This window comes from Lutra lutra, chromosome 17 (assembly GCF_902655055.1).
Source record: "Lutra lutra chromosome 17, mLutLut1.2, whole genome shotgun sequence".
NCBI classification, from domain to species: Eukaryota; Metazoa; Chordata; class Mammalia; order Carnivora; family Mustelidae; genus Lutra; species Lutra lutra.
Window position 1 is genome coordinate 6,141,120 of NC_062294.1, and position 18,667 is coordinate 6,159,786.

An 18,667-nucleotide genomic window follows, 5' to 3' on the forward strand; every position below is an offset into this window, starting at 1 on the left:
CATTGTTAATGGAAGGCAGATTGTTAAACCCTGGACTCAAGTTGTTGACTCTCTGTTCTTTGAAATGGAAAAAGATGAGTCATCTAGTATCACACATGACCCAACTGCCTTGAGATTGCAAATGATGGGAAGGATCTTAGGGAAAGCTCTAGGAAAGCTCTAACCAGCCAAGACATGGAGCTCTGGTGGTGCCAATGGTGCGGACATTTGCTTACTCATCTCACAGGGAACAACAGAGTGTGCCCAGTTCAGAGAGGGTTGAAAACAGATTATCAGTAACTCTATGAGGGATTTCCTGTCCAAATCTAGGAAGTTTATATGCTATGAAGATATGTAAAACCCCAAATCCCCAGGAATGAATAGATGAGTTAAGAGGTAATAGTTTGTACATGAAAGGATCTGAAAGCAAGGTTTTATTGTATTAAGATCAATGGTAAACAGACAATTTGACTAAGCTTGACCCAGCCCTGCAGGAGCGTGTCCTGCTTTCTTGTTTGGCCCACAAAGAATGCGACGAGCCTCGTCTTGCACAACAGGCATCGCACAACCTTGTGGGGAAAGGCCAACTCACCTGCCATGCTACTGATGTTCACCAGCCTGCCCTTGGATTTCCTTAGAAGAGGCAAAAATGCCTTCGTGACCTCCACAGCCCCGAAGAAGTTCACAGCCATGCATTTTTTGTACCCGGTCATGGGAATGAGCTCGCCGTCGGCTGGCAAGCCGAGGATGCCAGCGTTGTTGACCAGAGCCCACAGTCCTGAGGACAGAAAGGAATGACTTTGATGTCCAGTCATGCCAAAGAATAGGAGGACTTTTAACACTTGACACTCTGGAGTCTTAAGGGCCCCTTTGAGATTTAGGATCTAGGCAGACCACTCAAACTCTTGGACCTTAATCTCCTTGGATACCTAAAACTACTTACTCTGAGGCAATGTGTGGAGAGTAAATTTGAAATATTAAGTGATGGGTTTTGGTAGGTATTTTCTTTTCCTTAAAGCACTTTCCTAGATACAGCTAGATACTTGCGGTATCTGGGGCCAGAGGACCCAGCAAGGGGGAGAGTAATAAGAGCCTGTGTCCTGTTTCTCCTCAAAGGACCATGCAGAGGCGGTCTAATATCTTGAGGCCATGCAGGATGATATATGTGCCTTATCCCTAGGCTAGAAAAGATCCCCTAATCCAGGAAAACCAGAGAGGTGCCAAGAACTCAGGAGATGGCAGAGTCCCTGAGCCCTAGTCCTTTCCCCAACTAGCCTAATCCTGCTGGTTGGATCGGAATCACCAGGAAGTCTTGTTCAAATGGATGGCTGGTCCCCACCTCCAGAGATTCTCATTTAGGGTGTCTGGGATGGCGCCTGAGAATCTACATTTCTACCAGGTTCCCAGGTGACGCTGTTGCTGCAGTGCTGGACCATACCTGGAGAGCCTCCGTCCACAAGAAGTGGTTTCCAACCTTGACTACATGTTAGAATCACCCGGGGGGCTTTTTAATGCCTCACCCTGACCCCCCAATGCCCAGCCACATCCCAACCAATTAGATCAGAAATCCTGGGGTAGGGGAGAGAAGTGACCTTGGCACGGAATTTAAAAATTCCCTGAGTGTGGGACGCCTGGGTGGCTCAGTCATTAAGTGTCTGCCTTCAGCTCAGGTCATGATTCAGCATCCTGGGATGAGTCCCACAGTAGGCTCCCTGCTTAGCGGGGAGGCTCCTTCTCCCCCTCTAGCTTCCCCTGCTTATGTTCCCACTCTCCCTCTCTCTCTCTGCCAAATATATAAATAAAGTCTTTGAAAACAAAAAATTCCCCAGTTGGTTCCAATGTACAAGCAAGCTTGGGAACCATGGCCCTAACAGGCAGGGAAAGAGGTCATTCAAGATCTCCAGATATTTTTCAGGGGGCAGGATCTGTAGCAGAGGGGAGGGCCCTGGGTCCTCTTTACCCAACGGAGGGGACAATCTGGGGTACGTTTAGTTGGGCAGATCTGAAGCAGATTCTCTGAGACCCCTGAGCCTCCACATGGTTTAGAATAATGATTCTCAAGATGTGGTTCAGAACCAGCAGCATCAGTGGGAACTTAGAAACGCAAATTCCAGGGGCACCTGGGCAGCTCAGTCAGTGAAACATCCGACGCTTGGTTTCGGCTCAGGTGGTGAGCTCAGGGTTGTGAGATGGAACCCTGATTTGGGCTCCTTCCTGGTTGTGGAGCCTGCTTAAGGCGCCTGGGTGGCCCAGTGGGTTAAAGCCTCTGCCTTAGGCTCAGGTCATGATCTGAGGGTCCTAGGATCGAGTCCCACATCGGGCTCTCTGCTTAGCGGGGAGCCTGCTTCCCCCTCTATCTCTGCCTGCTGCTCTGCCTACTTCTGATCTGTCAAATAAATAAATAAATAAATAATCTTTAAAAAAAAAAAAAGAAGAAGATTCTCTCTCTCCCTCTCTGTCTGCCCCTCCCCCTCCCTCTTGCAGGTATGCACTCTCTCTCTCTTTCTGTCTCTTTCTCAAAATCGAAAAAAAAGAATAGGCACATCCTAGAACCCCACTTCAGACCTGTCAGATCAGAAGCTGGTGATCAGAAATTGCTGTTGAATCTCAGTGTCTGTGACAGAACACATCCGCTCCAGTGTGAGAGCCTGCGGTATGGACCGAAGCCAGAAGAGCCTCGGTGCTAACAGACCCACGGACGGCAGGAGGTCCAGCCCCTGATGGCCTCAAGGAGGTAGGTGGCAGCCAGACTGCACAAGGACTGGACAGAGCACTGGGCATCCCTGCAGGCACCAGCCAGGAGCACTGGTGATCGAAGATGAAATGTCCCGTCCCCAGGACCTTAGAGGCTACCCTGGGGAAATGAGATGAAGCTCAAACTGAAAGATGCTCATCGTGTGGCAGAAAGATGGCTCAAAATAGAAACAGAACTGAGTTGTGGAAGCTAAAACTGCACTTCTCACGCACCTGAGCCGGGGGTCCGACACTGGCGCGCGGTAATGACTGGGAGCACTAAGTGAGAGAATGGCGAGCTCGTAGGAAGAGCTCGCCGGCTGTCGGGAGGATGGTGATGGGCGCACAGGAGGCCTGGGCTAGCCCCTCCGAGGGATGGTTTTAATTCCCTCGGCCTGATGCACACCTCTGACAGGCAACACGCAGGAGCAGCCTGAGGGTGCACTAGAATGCGGTGAGAAACTTGTTCTAGTAAAGGCCAGAGAGTGAATATTTTAGTTGTAAGCACTCCTGTTTCAACTCTGCCGCCAGCTGTCATCCGTACGTGAAGGAAAATGGGAGTGGGACTCCAGGAAACCTTGATTTATGGACATTGACATTTGAATTCCATCTAATTTGCACTTGCCAAAATAATATTCTTCTTCTGACTGTTTTAAGCATTTAAAAATGTAAAAACCAAGGCGCCTGGGTGGCTCAGTGGGTTGAGCATCAGACTCTTGATTTCAGCTTTGGGGTGGAGATCTCAGGGTCTTGAGATCGAGTCCCACCGTAGGCTTCCCAGGGTGTGGAACCTGCTTAGAATTCTCTCTCTCTCTCCCTTTGGCCCTCCTCCCTAGTCCCCACCACCTGCTGGCATGCTCACTCTCTCTCAAATAATATTAATAATAAGCAAAAATAAAAATGTAACATGAGAGAGCTTGGTGATGATGGAACAGTTCTGTGTTTTGATTGTGGTGTTTTTGCACAAAGCTACACACACACACACACATATTTGTATATAGAGCTGCAAATTCTAAATAAGCCCCATGGATTATACCAATGCCAGTTTCCTGGTTTTGATAACGTTCTGTAGTTAGGCAAGAAGTTAACATTGAGGGAGACTTGGCAAAGCAAGCACAGGAACTCTCTGTACATTTATTTGCAACTTCCTGTGAAGTAAAAACAGGCTGATGGGGTTCCAACGAGCTTGACCACAAAGGAAGGGGAAGGAAAAGGCTGTGGCTGAAGGAAGACAGTGATTGTTAAACTTTCTTTTTTCTTAAGTCTGTTTATTGTTTGTTTGTGTTTTTTTTTAAGATTTTATTCATTTATTTGATAGAGAGATCACAAGGAGACAGAGAGGCAGGTGGGGTGGAGGGGAACAGGCTTCCCGCTGAGCAGAGAGCCCGATGTGGGGCTCAATCCCAGGACACTGAGACCATGACCTGAGCTGAAGGCAGAGGCCCATCCCACTGAGCCACCCAGGTGCCCCTGTTCCTTGTTAATATTAGTGGGAGAAAAGCAATGGGAGTTGTGGGCATGAGGGTAGGTAATGGGAGAGTGGCCAAGCAGATGTTGGATGAATGGGTTCAAGAATTCTTCAAGTTCTGTGAGGATGGGCCATTGCTGACTTACTCATACCATCTTTATATCTGTAAGAGGCCCTGGCATGTGACAGGTGCCCAGTACAGGTGTTCTCAACGTGTGGTGGGCAGCCAGAATGGACTAGAGGGCAGCGGTAAGGAGAGGCTCGAAGCAGTGTTGGTCATTTGTGAGGAGGGTGGGGGGCAGTTGAGGGCATGGACAGAGAAGCAGTACCTCTATTCTGCAACTTTTCCGCCACTTTGCTGTGGGCATCTTTTATCTGCTGTGGGTCGGTGATGTCCATCTGGAGCACAGAGAGACGCTTGGAGCAGATTCTTCGCAAGTCCTCTGCTCCGGATCCCTTTTCATCCAGAACTCCCACAAATACCGTGAAGCCAAGTTCATCCAAGTATTTGGACAGAGCATGGCCAAATCCGGAATCGCCACCTGCAAGGGGTTAAGGCAATACAGAGTGGGGTTCAAGGCCAAGTGGCAGGAGAAATTACTTAATAATACACAGCATACTACATAATGATTCTCCATGTTTTCTGGAGAGAGTGGGACTTGAGGAAGTTTCTTTACCTCCTATGTGGGAAAATGGGCAGAAAAGCCAAAACAGACACATTTCTCTGTATAAAAAGGAGAAAAGTGAGGTAGAATCTGGAGTGGGACATAAGTGGAAGGGGAATTGCTGGTGGAGGGATGGTCTAGGAGTGGCTGTTGGTCAAAGAACTAAGGAGGAGGGAGAACTGTGACATTTGCTGGAGGTTTCCCTATTAATCTCTGTTGTGTCCTATTTGATAGAACCTCCATCACTCCATAAAATCTTCAGTGAATCGTTCATTACAAATCAATACTTCAGAGTTGGTTTGGGGTTTTAGAAATCTAACAAAATTTCCTGCTTCAGAGTGGACACAAGTCAACAACAAGAGGCTTCCCAGTTCCTTCTACGTTGTGAAAGATGGTGGCTCATAGCCACCTGCACTTATCAGGTCCTTATGGTGACCTTCTCCCAAACCATTGAACAGAAATCCCAACCTTGGAAAGAAGCTTTCAACAGAAACCAGATAGAAAGCCCTAAATGTATTGCTTTGCATAAATAAGTGGATGGCATAATATGTAAAATATGTCTCAGAATTTGAGATAGGAGTTTACCCAACCCAGTCTGCAGGACATTTAGAACCTGGAAAAATTATTTTAGGCCAAAGGTATAAAAAGTAGATATCAGAAATTCTGAATGAAGGCAACATAGACCTAAAAGTCACCCATTGAGCGTTGGAAGAATAAACATGTAACAGTTAATATGTCCCCAAAGCTCTAAAGATGAGAAATCATCTTCACATTGACTATGTTGTGTCGTCTTTCCTGTAAACCTTGAGGGGTCTCTCTTATCAGAAGTCAGGGCTATAGTCAGGCATCTACCTAAGAATTGGAATATATAGGGAATCAGAGAGCACACTGACAGTCAACTCAAGTCTCAGTATGGAAGCCTTACTGTCCCTAAGAAGAGGATGACCTTCTTAGGCAAAAGGACAAACTCAACACTGAATAATCAAACAACCTGATTTAAAAATGGGCAGAGGCACTGAACAGACATTTTCCCAAAGAAGCCATACGGATGGCCAACAGACGCGAGAAGATGCCCAACATCACTCATCACCAGGGAAATGCAAGTCAAAACCACAACGAGATACCACCTTCCACCAGTTAAAATGGCTAAAATCAAAATGACAAGAAATAACAAGTGTTGATGCAGAAGTGGAGAAAAAGAAACCCTCACCCACTGTTGATGGGAATGCCGGTTGGTGCAGCCACTGTGGAAACAATAGGTTCCTCAAGGGATTAAAGGTAAAAATGCCATATGGTGTAATAACTCTGCTCTTGGGTATTTATCCAAAGAAAATGAAAACACTAATTTGAAAAGATACACGCATTCCTATGTTTATTGCAGCATTGTTTAAAATGGCCAAGAAATGGAAGCAACCTGAATGTACATCAGTAGATGAATAGATAAGGAAAATATGTTACACACACAGAATAATATGATGCAGCCATCAAAAAGAATGAGATCCTGCCATTTGAAACCACGTGGATGGACCTGGAGGGTTTTTTGCAAAGTGAAATAAGTCAGACTAAGAAAGACCAATACCAAATGATTTTACTCATAAGTGAACTCTAAAAAAACAAACAAACAAACAAACAAGCTGAAAAAAATGAAAAAAAAAAAACAGAATCAGACCTGTAAATATAGAGAATAAACTTAGGGTTGTTGGGGGTGGGGGGCGGTTGAACAAAATAGCCAAGCCAGACTTCTAGTTAGGAAATGAATGCATCATGGGAATAAACCACAGCATAAAGAATGCAGTCAGTGATATTTGTAACAGGACAAATGGGAGCTACATTTGTGGTGAACATAATTTAATGCATGAACTTGTCAAATCACTAAGTTGTGCACCGGAAACCAAGGTAACATTGTGGGACCTATGCTCAAATAGTAAATAAATAACAAATAAGAAGACTAAAGGATAGAGAAATAGGCATTCACACACACTGCTGATAAATGTTAAGGACTAGAATCTATGACTGCGAATGTGTAAATCTTTTGCCCGAAAGAGTCTCACGATCTGTCCCAGAGAATAAACACATATATTCAGAGACACACTCATGATGTTTTCTTTACAGCACTGGGTATAATAGCAAAAGAAGGGACTGACCTAAATGTTCATGAATAGGAAAGTGATGACATAAATTATGGTCCCTAAAATGGGATATAACATAGCACTTCAAAAAAGTTGGGGTAGAACTACATGAACTAGCCTAGATATTGCTCCATGATATTTTGTTAAGCAAAATAAGTTACGGTATAACACTCATTACATAGAATCCAACTTATGCCCTCCCAAAAGGGAGGGAGCTAATTCTCTACCTGTCTGTGCATGGAAATATACAAGAAGGAATTTGGAAGGAAAGACACCAAAATGCTAACAGTGGATGCCCTTAGCAATAGAGGCACGATGGAGGGGCCTGATTTAAATGTCTTCCATTTTGCTATAAGAAAGCACTTATCTTTATTGTATAATTGCTCTTCTTTTATTGTTTTAAAGATTTATTTATTTGGGAGAGAGAGAGAGAGCATGCACGCTCAAGTGAGGGGGAAGGGCAGAGGGAGAGAGAGAATCCTGAAGGAGACTCCCTATTGAGTGGGGAGCCCCAGGTGGGGCTTGATCCCAGAATGCTGAGATCATGACCTGAGCTGAAATCAGGAGTGGTCCACTTAACCGACTGAGCCACCCAAGCACCCCTAAATTCTCTTCTTTTAAAGGTCATTCCAATTAGAATGGAGATGGGCCAGCCCCATAAGGGTAGAAAATGGTACAACAGGGAAGCCACTGTGGCTCGTACGTACAAACACTGCCCAGGAGAGAGTGTCAGCCTTAGCAAAAAGCGTAGGTGCTCCTGCTCCTTGGGCACCCCTACTATGACATGAAGGCATCTAGTTGTCATAATTGATTGCATTTAACTTTTTAAGAATTATAGTTGCAGTCTTCCTTAGTTTCGGGTATATGACATAGTGATTCCACATCTCTATGCATTCTGCTATATTCACCACACGTGTAGCCATCATCTGTCACCACACAGCGCTATTACAATACCACCGACTGTATTCCCTCTGCTGTCCCTTTCATCCCCATGACTTATTCATTGTATAACTGGAAGCCTGTACCTCCTACCCCCTCCCACTCCCCTTCCCCCATTTTGCCCATTCCCCAACCCCCTCCCCTCTGGAGGCTGCCACTCTGTTCTCTGTATTTATAGACCTGTTTCTGGTATTTAATATATTCGCTTGTTTTGTTTTCTAGATTCCACATAGAAGTAAGATCATATTGTATTTTTCTTTCCTTGTCTGATTTATTTCACTTAGCCTAATACCCTCTAGGTCCATCCACATTGTTGTAAATGGCAAGCTATCTCTCTTTTTTATGGCTGCATAATATTCCAGCATGTACCTGTGGGGTGTGTGTGTGTGTGTGTGTGTGTGTGTGTGTGTGTATACCACATCTTCTTTATCCATTCATCTATCAATGGACACTTGGGTTGCTTCCACGTATTGGCTATTGTAAATAATGCTGACTGTTTTTAACTTTTGCTCTGTCTCCTTCCTGCTTGAATACCCATGTGCATTTATGCTCAGGAAAAGGCCTCTGTGTATACATGTTTCACCACCTGGGCCTGGCCAGAGGAAGAGACAGTAGCATCTGGAACACACACACACACACACACACACACACACACACACACACACACACATCTGGGCCACGTGACAATCTCTGCCTCGGTGTAAATTAACATATTAGAATTATGGTTCTTCTAACATATAATAATATATGTGTATGACAGGTTTGTGAGCCCAGTGAATGTGGCTTTGCCCTGTAGAAATAGACTTACAGTAGGACAAATCCAACTTCTGAGTCTACAGCGGGGAGACCAGATCCTGGACAATAGCAAGTTCATTAGATAGTGGGTACAGTGTGTGCAACCCTTTTCTGGAAGCTCCATATGGCACTGGTGATCAGTAATGTCTTCCAAAATTATTCTCCAAATGTCAACAGTCAAGATTACCTTTCCCATTTTACATACGGGAGACTGCTGTCACAGAGACAGTAGGAACGGACATGGACTGTTTGCCAGAGCCTAAAACCAAGTCCATGCTTCTTCATCATCCTGGACCAGCCACCTTCTCCTTTATCTGTTTAGCTAGAGAGGTGAGCTATGGGGAAGCCAACTCCAGAATGGTCCTCTTCTGGCCCAGCAAGGAAGGGTGCGATTAACCTTAAAAATAACTAACTTAGAACCCGATCGAAGAGCAGATCTGGAGCTGGGTTATACATGCTGTGCTGGGTGAGGCCAGGTGTGCAAGGACGACCCCTCCCACTTGTAAAGCACCACACCCTGGGCTTCTGCTTCCTGCTGGCACAGCTGGCTATATTGGGATTAAAGCTGGATTAAAGCTCCCCACTCCCCTGAGAGGTTTGTGTCCTCTCAGGTGCCAGCACATTCCCTCTCTGCACAGAGAATCATTCTGCAGGGCAGAGGTGAATGCTGTGGCCCTCGGTTCCATGCAGCAAATAAACTCAGCGGGGGATGTACAGAGGAAGGTGAGACAATATCTGTCATCCAAATATCTATCAATTAATGGTTGTATAAACAAAATGTGGTGTATCCAAACAGTAAAATATTTTTCAGACATGAAGGGAGTAAAGCTGTGATACACACTACATTAAGGGTGAATCTTGAAAACTTCCTGCTAAGTGAGAGAAGGAGACACAATGATCCAGACCCCATGTTTTCTAAGCAGAGAACAGTCTGGAAGATATTTTTAAAGGTAGTGCCTTTGACCAGCTTCGTGAATCCAGGACCTAACTCTCTCTGGAGAAAGGTCCTAGGAAGAACCTAGCATATGGTAGATGCGGGCAAATCACAGATGTGTTGTTGGTTCAGTTCCAGGCCAACACAGGAATGCAAACCACAATAAAGAAGTCAAATGAATGTTGTGGTTTCCCAGTGGATATAAAAGTTATATTTATACTATTCTGTAGTCTATTAAATGTCCAGAAGTATAATGTCTAAAAAGAAACCCAATGTGCATGCCTTAATTCAAAAACGATTTAATGGGGTCGCCTGGCTCTTTCACTTAGTAGAGCATGCGACTCTTGATCTCAGGGTTGTGAGTTCAATCCCCACACTGGATGTGGAGCCTGCTTCAAATAAATTAATTCATTTAAAAAAGACTTTAGGGGCGCCTGGGTGGCTCAGTGGGTTAAGCCTCTGCCTTCGGCTCAGGTCATGATCTCAAGGTCCTGGGATCGAGCCCCGCATTGTGCTCTCTGCTCAGCAGGGAGCCTGCTTCCTCCTCTCTCTCTCTCTCTCTCTCTGCCTACTGGTGATCTCTCTCTGTCAAATAAATAAATAAATAAAATCTTTAAAAAAAAAAAGACTTTTTTGATAAAGAATGATAACCATCGTCTGGGCTTTCCACAAGTCATAATCTTAATTCTAATAGCAGAATGTACAAACACAAATGGAAAATCTGCTAGGTATGGATAAGAAGACATGGTCTGAATATGTGTTTTGCTTGCACAGGGTATTTTGTAGAAATCTAAACTCACAGCTAGAATCAGGTGATTTCACCTGGGAATCCAGGTCTATGGTTTCTCATGGTTCACCAGGAGGTGGGCCAACTCCAGGCCTGCATTCCAACAAGGAGCCCATGAGTTCAAGCTGAGGATCTCGATGGCTGCTGCCATATGCTCAGAGCAGGGCTCCATGGTGGGCACTGGGCCACTGCCAGCATTCCTCACTAATGATACCGACCCTACCCCTGTAGGCTTTTGAGCCCAAGACCCCTGATGTACTTTGTCCCACCTACAAAGATCACCTGGGTCAAGAGCTATTTATCTTAAAACCTGCAGAAAACTAAGGAGGAAAGGACTTTCCTCTCCCTGAAGACTTAAGCAATCCATCAGATTGCCACTCTCAAGTTGACACTGCCTGTTCCCTATAAAATAGATCAGGGTATGATAAAATGGTAGATAAATAAAATAAGACTCGAGTGCTCTTAAGACTTCCCTTAGGGCCATTGAAGGCTCAGCTCCAAATCCAAGAAGAGCAAATACTTGACAATTGTACCGCCAACACCCACCTCCTTTGCCCATTGCGTTCTCAAAGGGTAATAACTGTTGGGTGGTGAGGCTCTGGGAAAAGTCCATTTTTTACTGCAAGTAAATGCATTTTTCCTGGAATATAACCTTTATGAATGAACACTATTATTATTCCTATCTTAAGGTAGGCAACTGAGATGCCAAAACGTTACAGCTGGGTTATGCCAGAATTGTGTGTCGGTCTTTCTTTCTTTATTTCTGGATTTTATTTATTTATTTGAGAGAGAGAGTGAGCAAGAATGAGAGAGGGAGTGGGAGAGGGAGAAGTAGACTTCCCACTGAGCAGGGAGTCCGACATGGGACTCGATCCCAGGACTCTAGGATCATGACCTGAGCCAAAGGCAGATGCCCAACCAACTGAGCCATCCAGGTACCCTCAGATTTGCTCTTTCTAAAGCCATGTTCTTTTACTACTATGAGTTGTTGTCTCCTTGAACACCTTGGGCAGGGTGGGGAGCGGGGGAGGAAGATGCACAAAGTGGGGACACCAGTGATGAGACCTGTCTGCCAGAGAAGGATCCCCATCATTGGTGCCAGCTTCCTTCATCATCTGTACAGCAGCACAAACTACTGACAGCTGCTCTTCCAGGAAGGGAAAATGCAATGATTTGTTCTCAGTGGTGCATGAAGGAACAGCTCCTAGCATGGTTGCAAATAAGAAACCAATCCAAATAACTCTGCTGGGTTTGAACAAGAGATTGTATTCTCGGGCTACAGTCCAGTCCTGACCCCTCTCCTGGACTTCACTGGCTCTACCCCAGTCCATCACCAACTGCTTCACCTTCTGGAATTCCTTATTCGAACTATTCGAACTGGCTTCCCCCTTCTTGCAGTTACCCAACACCAATGCCTTCTCTCTCGATCCTCACCGCCATTCGGTACCCTTACCTTCCATCCTAAGATTTTGACAACTGTCTCCATATCTCCCTTTGTTCCTCTCGTGACAGAAAAAAAAAAAAAAAGCCAGGTCAACTCAGCTCAGCCTACCATCAGATCACTACCAAGTTGGGAATCTACTTTCTCAGATGTGGCAGAGGATGACATCATCATTGTCCCAAATTTCATATTAAATCAGTTGAGATTATACCAGTTAAGAAACAGTGGACACAACTCTCAGTACTGACATCCCAGAAACTGATGCTGATGGGGATGATGTAATCAGAATTTCTGAAATCCTTGGCTAAGACCAGAAGCCATTAGAAAAAGGTAGCTTAAGTATCCGGATGAGGGTGAGAAATTCCCTGTAGACAGTACTAGGGGATGCAGCCAAGACTTCTCAGTCCCATTTCCTCTAAGGGTGTCTTTGCAGAGGTTTGGAGAGTACTTTTTTTTTTTTAAATCCCTACTTTGTGCCCACTTCCTCATGAAGAAAGAAAATAGGAAGAAAACTATCCAACAGATGGTACCCATGATCATAAGAAAGGTGGTACACAAATGCCACTTTTAAGTTCGGACATGTCTTCCTGTCTTTCTACACATTTATTAATGTGTACATACATCATTCATTCAGCGACCACTGTGTTAGGTCCTAGAGACACCACCATAAAAGACAGACATCTCCCCACCTTCATGGAGCTTACTGCCTGGGAGACAAAGCTTCTCAATCCTGAATCCCATTAGAATCCCTGGAACACTAAAAGAAAGGTCAGTGTCCAGGTCCCATGTGTACACAGTCTTGTTTGTTTACTCTGGGATGGGGCGAAGTACTGGCAATTGTTTCTAAAGCTCTCCAGATGATTCCAGTGTGCAGTCAGGGTTGAGAAACGCTGATCTGAGGCAGAGAGCTCAACAGGTGGTGACTTCAGTCTCCTGGATATTAGGCAATATTGGGAGGCATTTTTGTTTGTTGCAACTCTGAGGGTGTTATTGGCATCCAGTGGGTAGATGCTAAGGATGTTTCTTGACCTACTGTAATGCACAGGGCAGTCCCCACCACAAAGAACCATCCTGCCCCAAATAGCAGTGCTGCTGAGGCTGAGATACACTGACCTAGGAGGAAGACAAACGTTCGGTAAATCATTACAATACAGAGTGATAAATGTTATATAGAGAAAGTTCTAGGTACTATGGGCCATAGCTTCTATTTAAAGGGAACTCTAAGTCCCTTCTTCAGTAAACATTCCATCGGAGAAGAATACAGGCAAGAAAGAGAAGGAATGAGATCACGTCCAGCAGGTGGGGACTGTCTTGTGATGTCTAGTTCACTGTTCTATGCCCTGTGCCTAAAACAATGCTGGATGCACCATAGCTGCTCAGTAAATACTTGCTGAATGACTAAAGGCCCATCTGATTAAATGGAGGCCTCAGGCACAGTCACCTTCTTCGTCACCTTGCTGTGTATGGGTTTCCTGGACTCATTGTTCCTCCTCCGCATCCTGCTAGCCCCTGCCTGCCATCTGTCTGGCCCACAGTGCCTGCTTCTGTCCGTGAGCTTACCTTTCCTCTGCTTCACAGCCCCAGACATTTCAACTGATCGTAGGATAAAATTCAAGTTCTTAAGTCCAGCGTCAAAGACTGCATGATCTGATTCTAATCTACCTTCCCAAGTTTATCTCCCCCATCCTTCCATGTGCATGTCAAATGTCCCAGAAAACCATACCTGGAGTGTTCTTTGTCCTTCCTTATCCACATCTTTGATGACATGGGACTTTCTGCCTGGAATGTTCATGTTTTTACCATTTCCTGCCATTTTAATTTTTTTTAGAACTATTCCCTACCAAAAATATAGAGACTTGTATAATGGATTATGTAACTGTCTTCCATCAACAAGAATTATCAATACTTTGTTTTATCTATTTCCTTCCCACACACTTTTTCTCTCTTTCCTGCATTTTAAAGCAAGTCCCCCCCCCCCCGCCCTTAATATGTTATCCTGTGAATATGTCAGTATACACAAAGATCAGACACGGACTTTTCAAACCCAACCATATGGTCATTATCAGCCTACCAAAGTGAGCAATTCTTCTCTAATGTTATCTAATATCCAGGGCGCATTCAAATTTCCCTGTTTATTTCAAAAAAATTTTTTTTAAGTTGGTTTTACTCAAGGTATGAACAAGTGCCACACATCACACTTGGTTTTCACATCTCCTAACTCTCATCTATTCTACAAAATTCTATTCCCTCTTCCCATGCCATTTATTTGTTGAAGAAACCATGGTGTTTGTCCTTTAGAATATCCCACATCCTAAATTTGGTGAATTGCTTCCTTGTGCTGTCAGATAATTTGCTCCTCTGTCCTCTGCATTTCTGGTAATGTTGGAGTTACAGGCTTAGTTCGATTTGGGTTCACATCCCCTTCCCACCTAGGACTGCCTTATAGACAATGTTGGGGTGTTTCCTGTTCCATCACCAGCAGATGCAAGGATGAGTCATGTCCCGCTTTTCATAATGATGATTGATCAGCGAATTCAGACACTGTCAACCCAACCATATAATTCAAAGCTCCCCATAGACCTTTCACACAAGGCTGATCCTACATTAATGACAGTAATGACTGTTGCCTCCATTCACATTTCATTCAAGATTAAAAAAAAAACACAATGATTCTTCTACGTCTGTCATTTCTTTTGCATGTGTTAGCTAAAATTGTGAAGTCTGACACAAATTTTAAATTGCGTTCATTAGCCTTATTACTATTATTGTGATTTCTTATTATTTTGAACTGTCATATGTATATTAAGAATAAGGCAAATGAAGTATTATGTTAATTATTAGGAACCAAGATGTTTGGCATCGAAGGAGTTTAGTAAAAGTCTTGTCATCTTAAATTTTAATTTTAAATTTTAAGGGTGGCTCAGTCGGTTAAGTGTCCACCTTCAGCTCAGGTCATGATCCCAGGGTCCTGGGATCGAGCCCCATATTGGGCTCCCTGATCAGCGCAGAGACTGCTTCTCCTCTCCTTCTGTCCTTCGCGCCCCCCACTCCTGCTCAGCTCTCTCACGCTTGCTTGCTCTCTCTCAAATAAATAAATAAAATCTTAAAATTTGAATTGAAAGTCTCTGGACAAATTCATGATTGATTTTGCCCATTCTAAACATCACATAGTCTTTAGCTCTGTCCCCTCAAAAAGCTTTGAAGCAATAGCAATCCCCCAAATTCGTATTTTAAACCCCTAGTCCCAGTGTGATGGTGTTAGGAGCTGGGGCCTCTGAGAGGTGATGAGGTCGGCAGGTTGGAGCCTGCGAATGGGATTAGTGCTCTTGCCAGGAGAGGCCAGAGAGCAAGCCTGCTCCCTTGCCGCCGGGGTGGGATGAGGGGCAGGATACGAGGAATATCAGCAGCCTGCACCCTGAAAAGGGCCTTTCCCTGAACCTGACCATGCTGGCACGAGAACTGTGAGAAATACATTTCTCTTGTTTATGTATGGTATTTTATTATAGCAACCTGAGCTAAGACAGTTAAGCTGCCAATGGTTTAACAATCAGCTCCCCAAATTTCTCAATATTTAACAATTGCCTCTCCAACACACCACTGGAAGCACACAGCAGCTTGAGAAAAACCCAGAGTTAGTTATCAGGAACCTAGAAAAGAGGTACCTCAGGGAGGAAAAAGAGATATCAACTTATTTTTCTTAGTGGCTCAGGTCAGATGTATCCATACTAAATTCTTTCCTACCTCAGGACCTTCACATATACAATATTTCTTTCTCTCTCTCTCTCTCTTTTGTTTTTGTTTTTGTTTTTTGGCCTTCTGGGCTCATTCTCATCCTTCAGGCCTTGGCTTAATGCCCCCACCTCAGAGAGACCTTCCTGACTATTGTGTTTAAAGTAGATGTCTCCGGGTTACCTGGGGGGCTCAGTTGGTTAAGCAGTTGACTCTCGGTTTCAGCTCAGATCCTGGTCTCAGGGTCATAAGATCGAGCCCCGTGTTGGGCTCCGTGCTCACCACAGGGTTCTGCTTCTCTCTGTCTCCCTCTGTCCATCCCCCCTTCCTCTCTCAAATAAAGCAATAAAAATCTTTAAAAAAAATTAAATAAGTGGATGTGGTGGATGGTCCTGAGATGTACCACCCAGATGCCCTTCAAGAAGGACTCACAGCAGATGCTGGGACTGCTGTCAGCAGACCTCCTTCAGAAGTCAGCTCCCCCACAGGGATTGTCTCAGCTAGCAAGAGCCACCCTCCCCAGTGTGGTCCACACCCCATCATTGATCAGTGTAAGAGCCTAAGCCAAGGCCTGGCCACTTTAACCCAACCTGAATGGAGAAATCCCAAGGAATTGACCATCCTGCTTCCTTCTCCCCAGGACACTCCTTGGGAAACACCTTGCATGCTCAACTCTACCACAGCGTCTGTTTCCCGGGGGACCCACCCGGTATCATTCCCCACCCCAAGTCTCACACCACATTATTCTTTATCGCAGCCTTTTCACTGGTTCCTTCAATTCAAAAGTGATTGTATTTGTTGATTGACTTGCTTTTTAGAAAATTCCCTTTGTAGACAGGCACCGGGGTGGCACAGTCGGTGAAGCGTCTGACTCCTGATTCTGGCTCAGGTCATAACCTGAGCGTCTGGAGATGGAGCCCTGCACTCAGCAGGGAGTCTGCTTGAGATTCTCTCTCCCTCTCCTTCTGCCCCTCCCCCTTCCAAAATAAATAAATAAGTCTTTAAAAAAAAATCCCTTAGTAGAATATAAAGGGACGATTTATGCACAGGAACTGTTTGTTCTTATATCCCTATGCTATCACAATGGTCAACGTGTAACAGGTATTCAAGGACTTTTTTTAAAACAAACGCTCCCCGTATAACCAGCGATTCACTGATGGGCCTCAGAAAGACACCCCCTTCCCCAGCTCAGATCCTTTTTTAGTGACCATTTATCCATTCATTTTTTGACATACCCCTAACTTATTAAAGGTTTCTCAAATTTTATATTAAAAAATGAAATTAGGGGGCGCCTGGGTGGCTCAGTGGGTTAAGCCGCTGCCTTCGGCTCAGGTCATGATCCCAGGGTCCTGGGATCGAGTCCCACATCAGGCTCTCTGCTCAGCAGGGAGCCTGCTTCCTCCTCCCTCTCTGCCTGCCTCTCTGCCTACTTGTGATCTCTCTCTGTCAAAAAAATAAATAAAATCTTAAAAAAAAAAATGAAATTAGAATACACAAATGACTCTAATTCAGCATTCTACTGAGATCTGGCTGAAAATCTGCTTTGCCCCTAGGGCATATAGGAACCAAGAAAAAGCTGGTGAGGCAATGGGTAGACAGGCCCTAATGAATTTTGCGCCATCTAAGGGAACCAGGTCTCAAAGGTTTGAGAGCCTATATTTATTATCAGGGTGCCTGGGTGGCTCAGATGGTTAAGTGCCCACCTCTTGTTATCAGCTCAGGTCTTATCTCAGGGTCATGAGTTCAACCCCTGACCTGGGCTCCATGCTGGGGGTAGAGCCTACTAAAACAAACAAATAAACAAACAAACAAAAACAACTGTTATTTCATTTCATGCCTCAGATCTCAAGGTAAAGTGGCTCCTTTTAAAAAATAGATTTTATATTTTTGAAAGGCCTCACTGGATCAGTCAGTGGAATGTGTGACTCTTGATCTCAGGACTGTAGGCTTGAGCTCCATGTTAGGGGTAGAGAGTACTTAAATAAAATCTTTAAAATAAATAAATAAATAAAAATAGATTTTAATTTTTTAGAACAGTTTTAGATTTACAGAAAAATTGGGAAGATCAGTATGTGACATGTTCTACAGGCTGTGAACCGATATGGATACGTTACCATGAACCACATCCCATATTTATTCAGATTTCCTAACTTTTTACTTAATGTCCTTTTTCTGTTCCAGGACATTCCAATATCGTGTCAGGTCTCCTTGGGTTCCTCTTGGCTGTGGTGGTTTCTCAGCCTTTTTATCTTTTGGGTATCTTTGATGGTTTTAAAGAGTACTGGTCAGGTGTATTATAAGACACTCCTCTCCTGGAATTTGTCTGTTGTTTTTCTTCTGATTAGATTGTGGTTATGGGTTTGGGCAAGGAGATCACAGAGATAAAGCGCCATTCATCATATCACACGAAGAGTACGTACTATCAGCATGACTTATGACTGTTCATGTTACCCTTGATCTCCTGGGTGAAGCAATGTTGTTGGCAGGTTTCTCTACTATAAAATTCTGTGCTGTGCTGTTGGGAAGGAAGTCTCTGTGCATAGCTCTCACTGAAGGAGTGAGGAGCTATCGTCCCTTCTTTTAGAATGAAGTATTTGCAATTATTAGGAACTTTTCCACGTGGAGATTTGTCTTTTCTCACTTGTTCATTTATTCCATTATTTACTTATGTCTCTATGGACTCATGAATATTCATTTTGTATTTTGGGTGTTAATCCAATACTATTTGATTGCTCATAATTTTTTTTTTATTGCTCATAAATTTTTTAAAGATTTTATTCATTTGCAAGAGAGAGCGCGAGTGTGAGAGAGAGCGAGCGAGCATGCACCAGCACAGGGGAGGGGCAGAGGGAGAGGGAGAACCCAACTCCCCACTGAGCAGAGACCCCAACGCAGGGCTCCGTCCCAGGACCCCGGGGTCATGACCTGAGCCAAGGCAGACGCTTAACCCACTGAGCCACCCAGGCGCCCCATTTTATTGCTCATTTTGTTCCAGCTTTGGCCATCCGGAGTTCTTTCAGTTGGCTCCTGTCAAAGTATATATTTTTATTCCTATTTTAAAGGTAAGG

At 44.4% G+C, this 18,667-nt stretch overlaps 1 protein-coding gene across 1 annotated transcript in view; it reads right to left on the minus strand.

Moving 5' to 3' along the window:
- HSD17B2 (hydroxysteroid 17-beta dehydrogenase 2) overlaps positions 1-18,667 on the minus strand; it is a 66,911-nt gene that overhangs the window by 22,534 nt on the left and 25,710 nt on the right. Inside the window, exons 2-3 of the mRNA XM_047710934.1 lie at positions 4,510-4,722; positions 572-757 (exon numbers count right to left, since the gene is read on the minus strand). Of these exons, the coding sequence (XP_047566890.1) occupies positions 572-757; positions 4,510-4,722 (399 nt within the window). The remainder of the gene's footprint in view (positions 1-571; positions 758-4,509; positions 4,723-18,667) is intronic.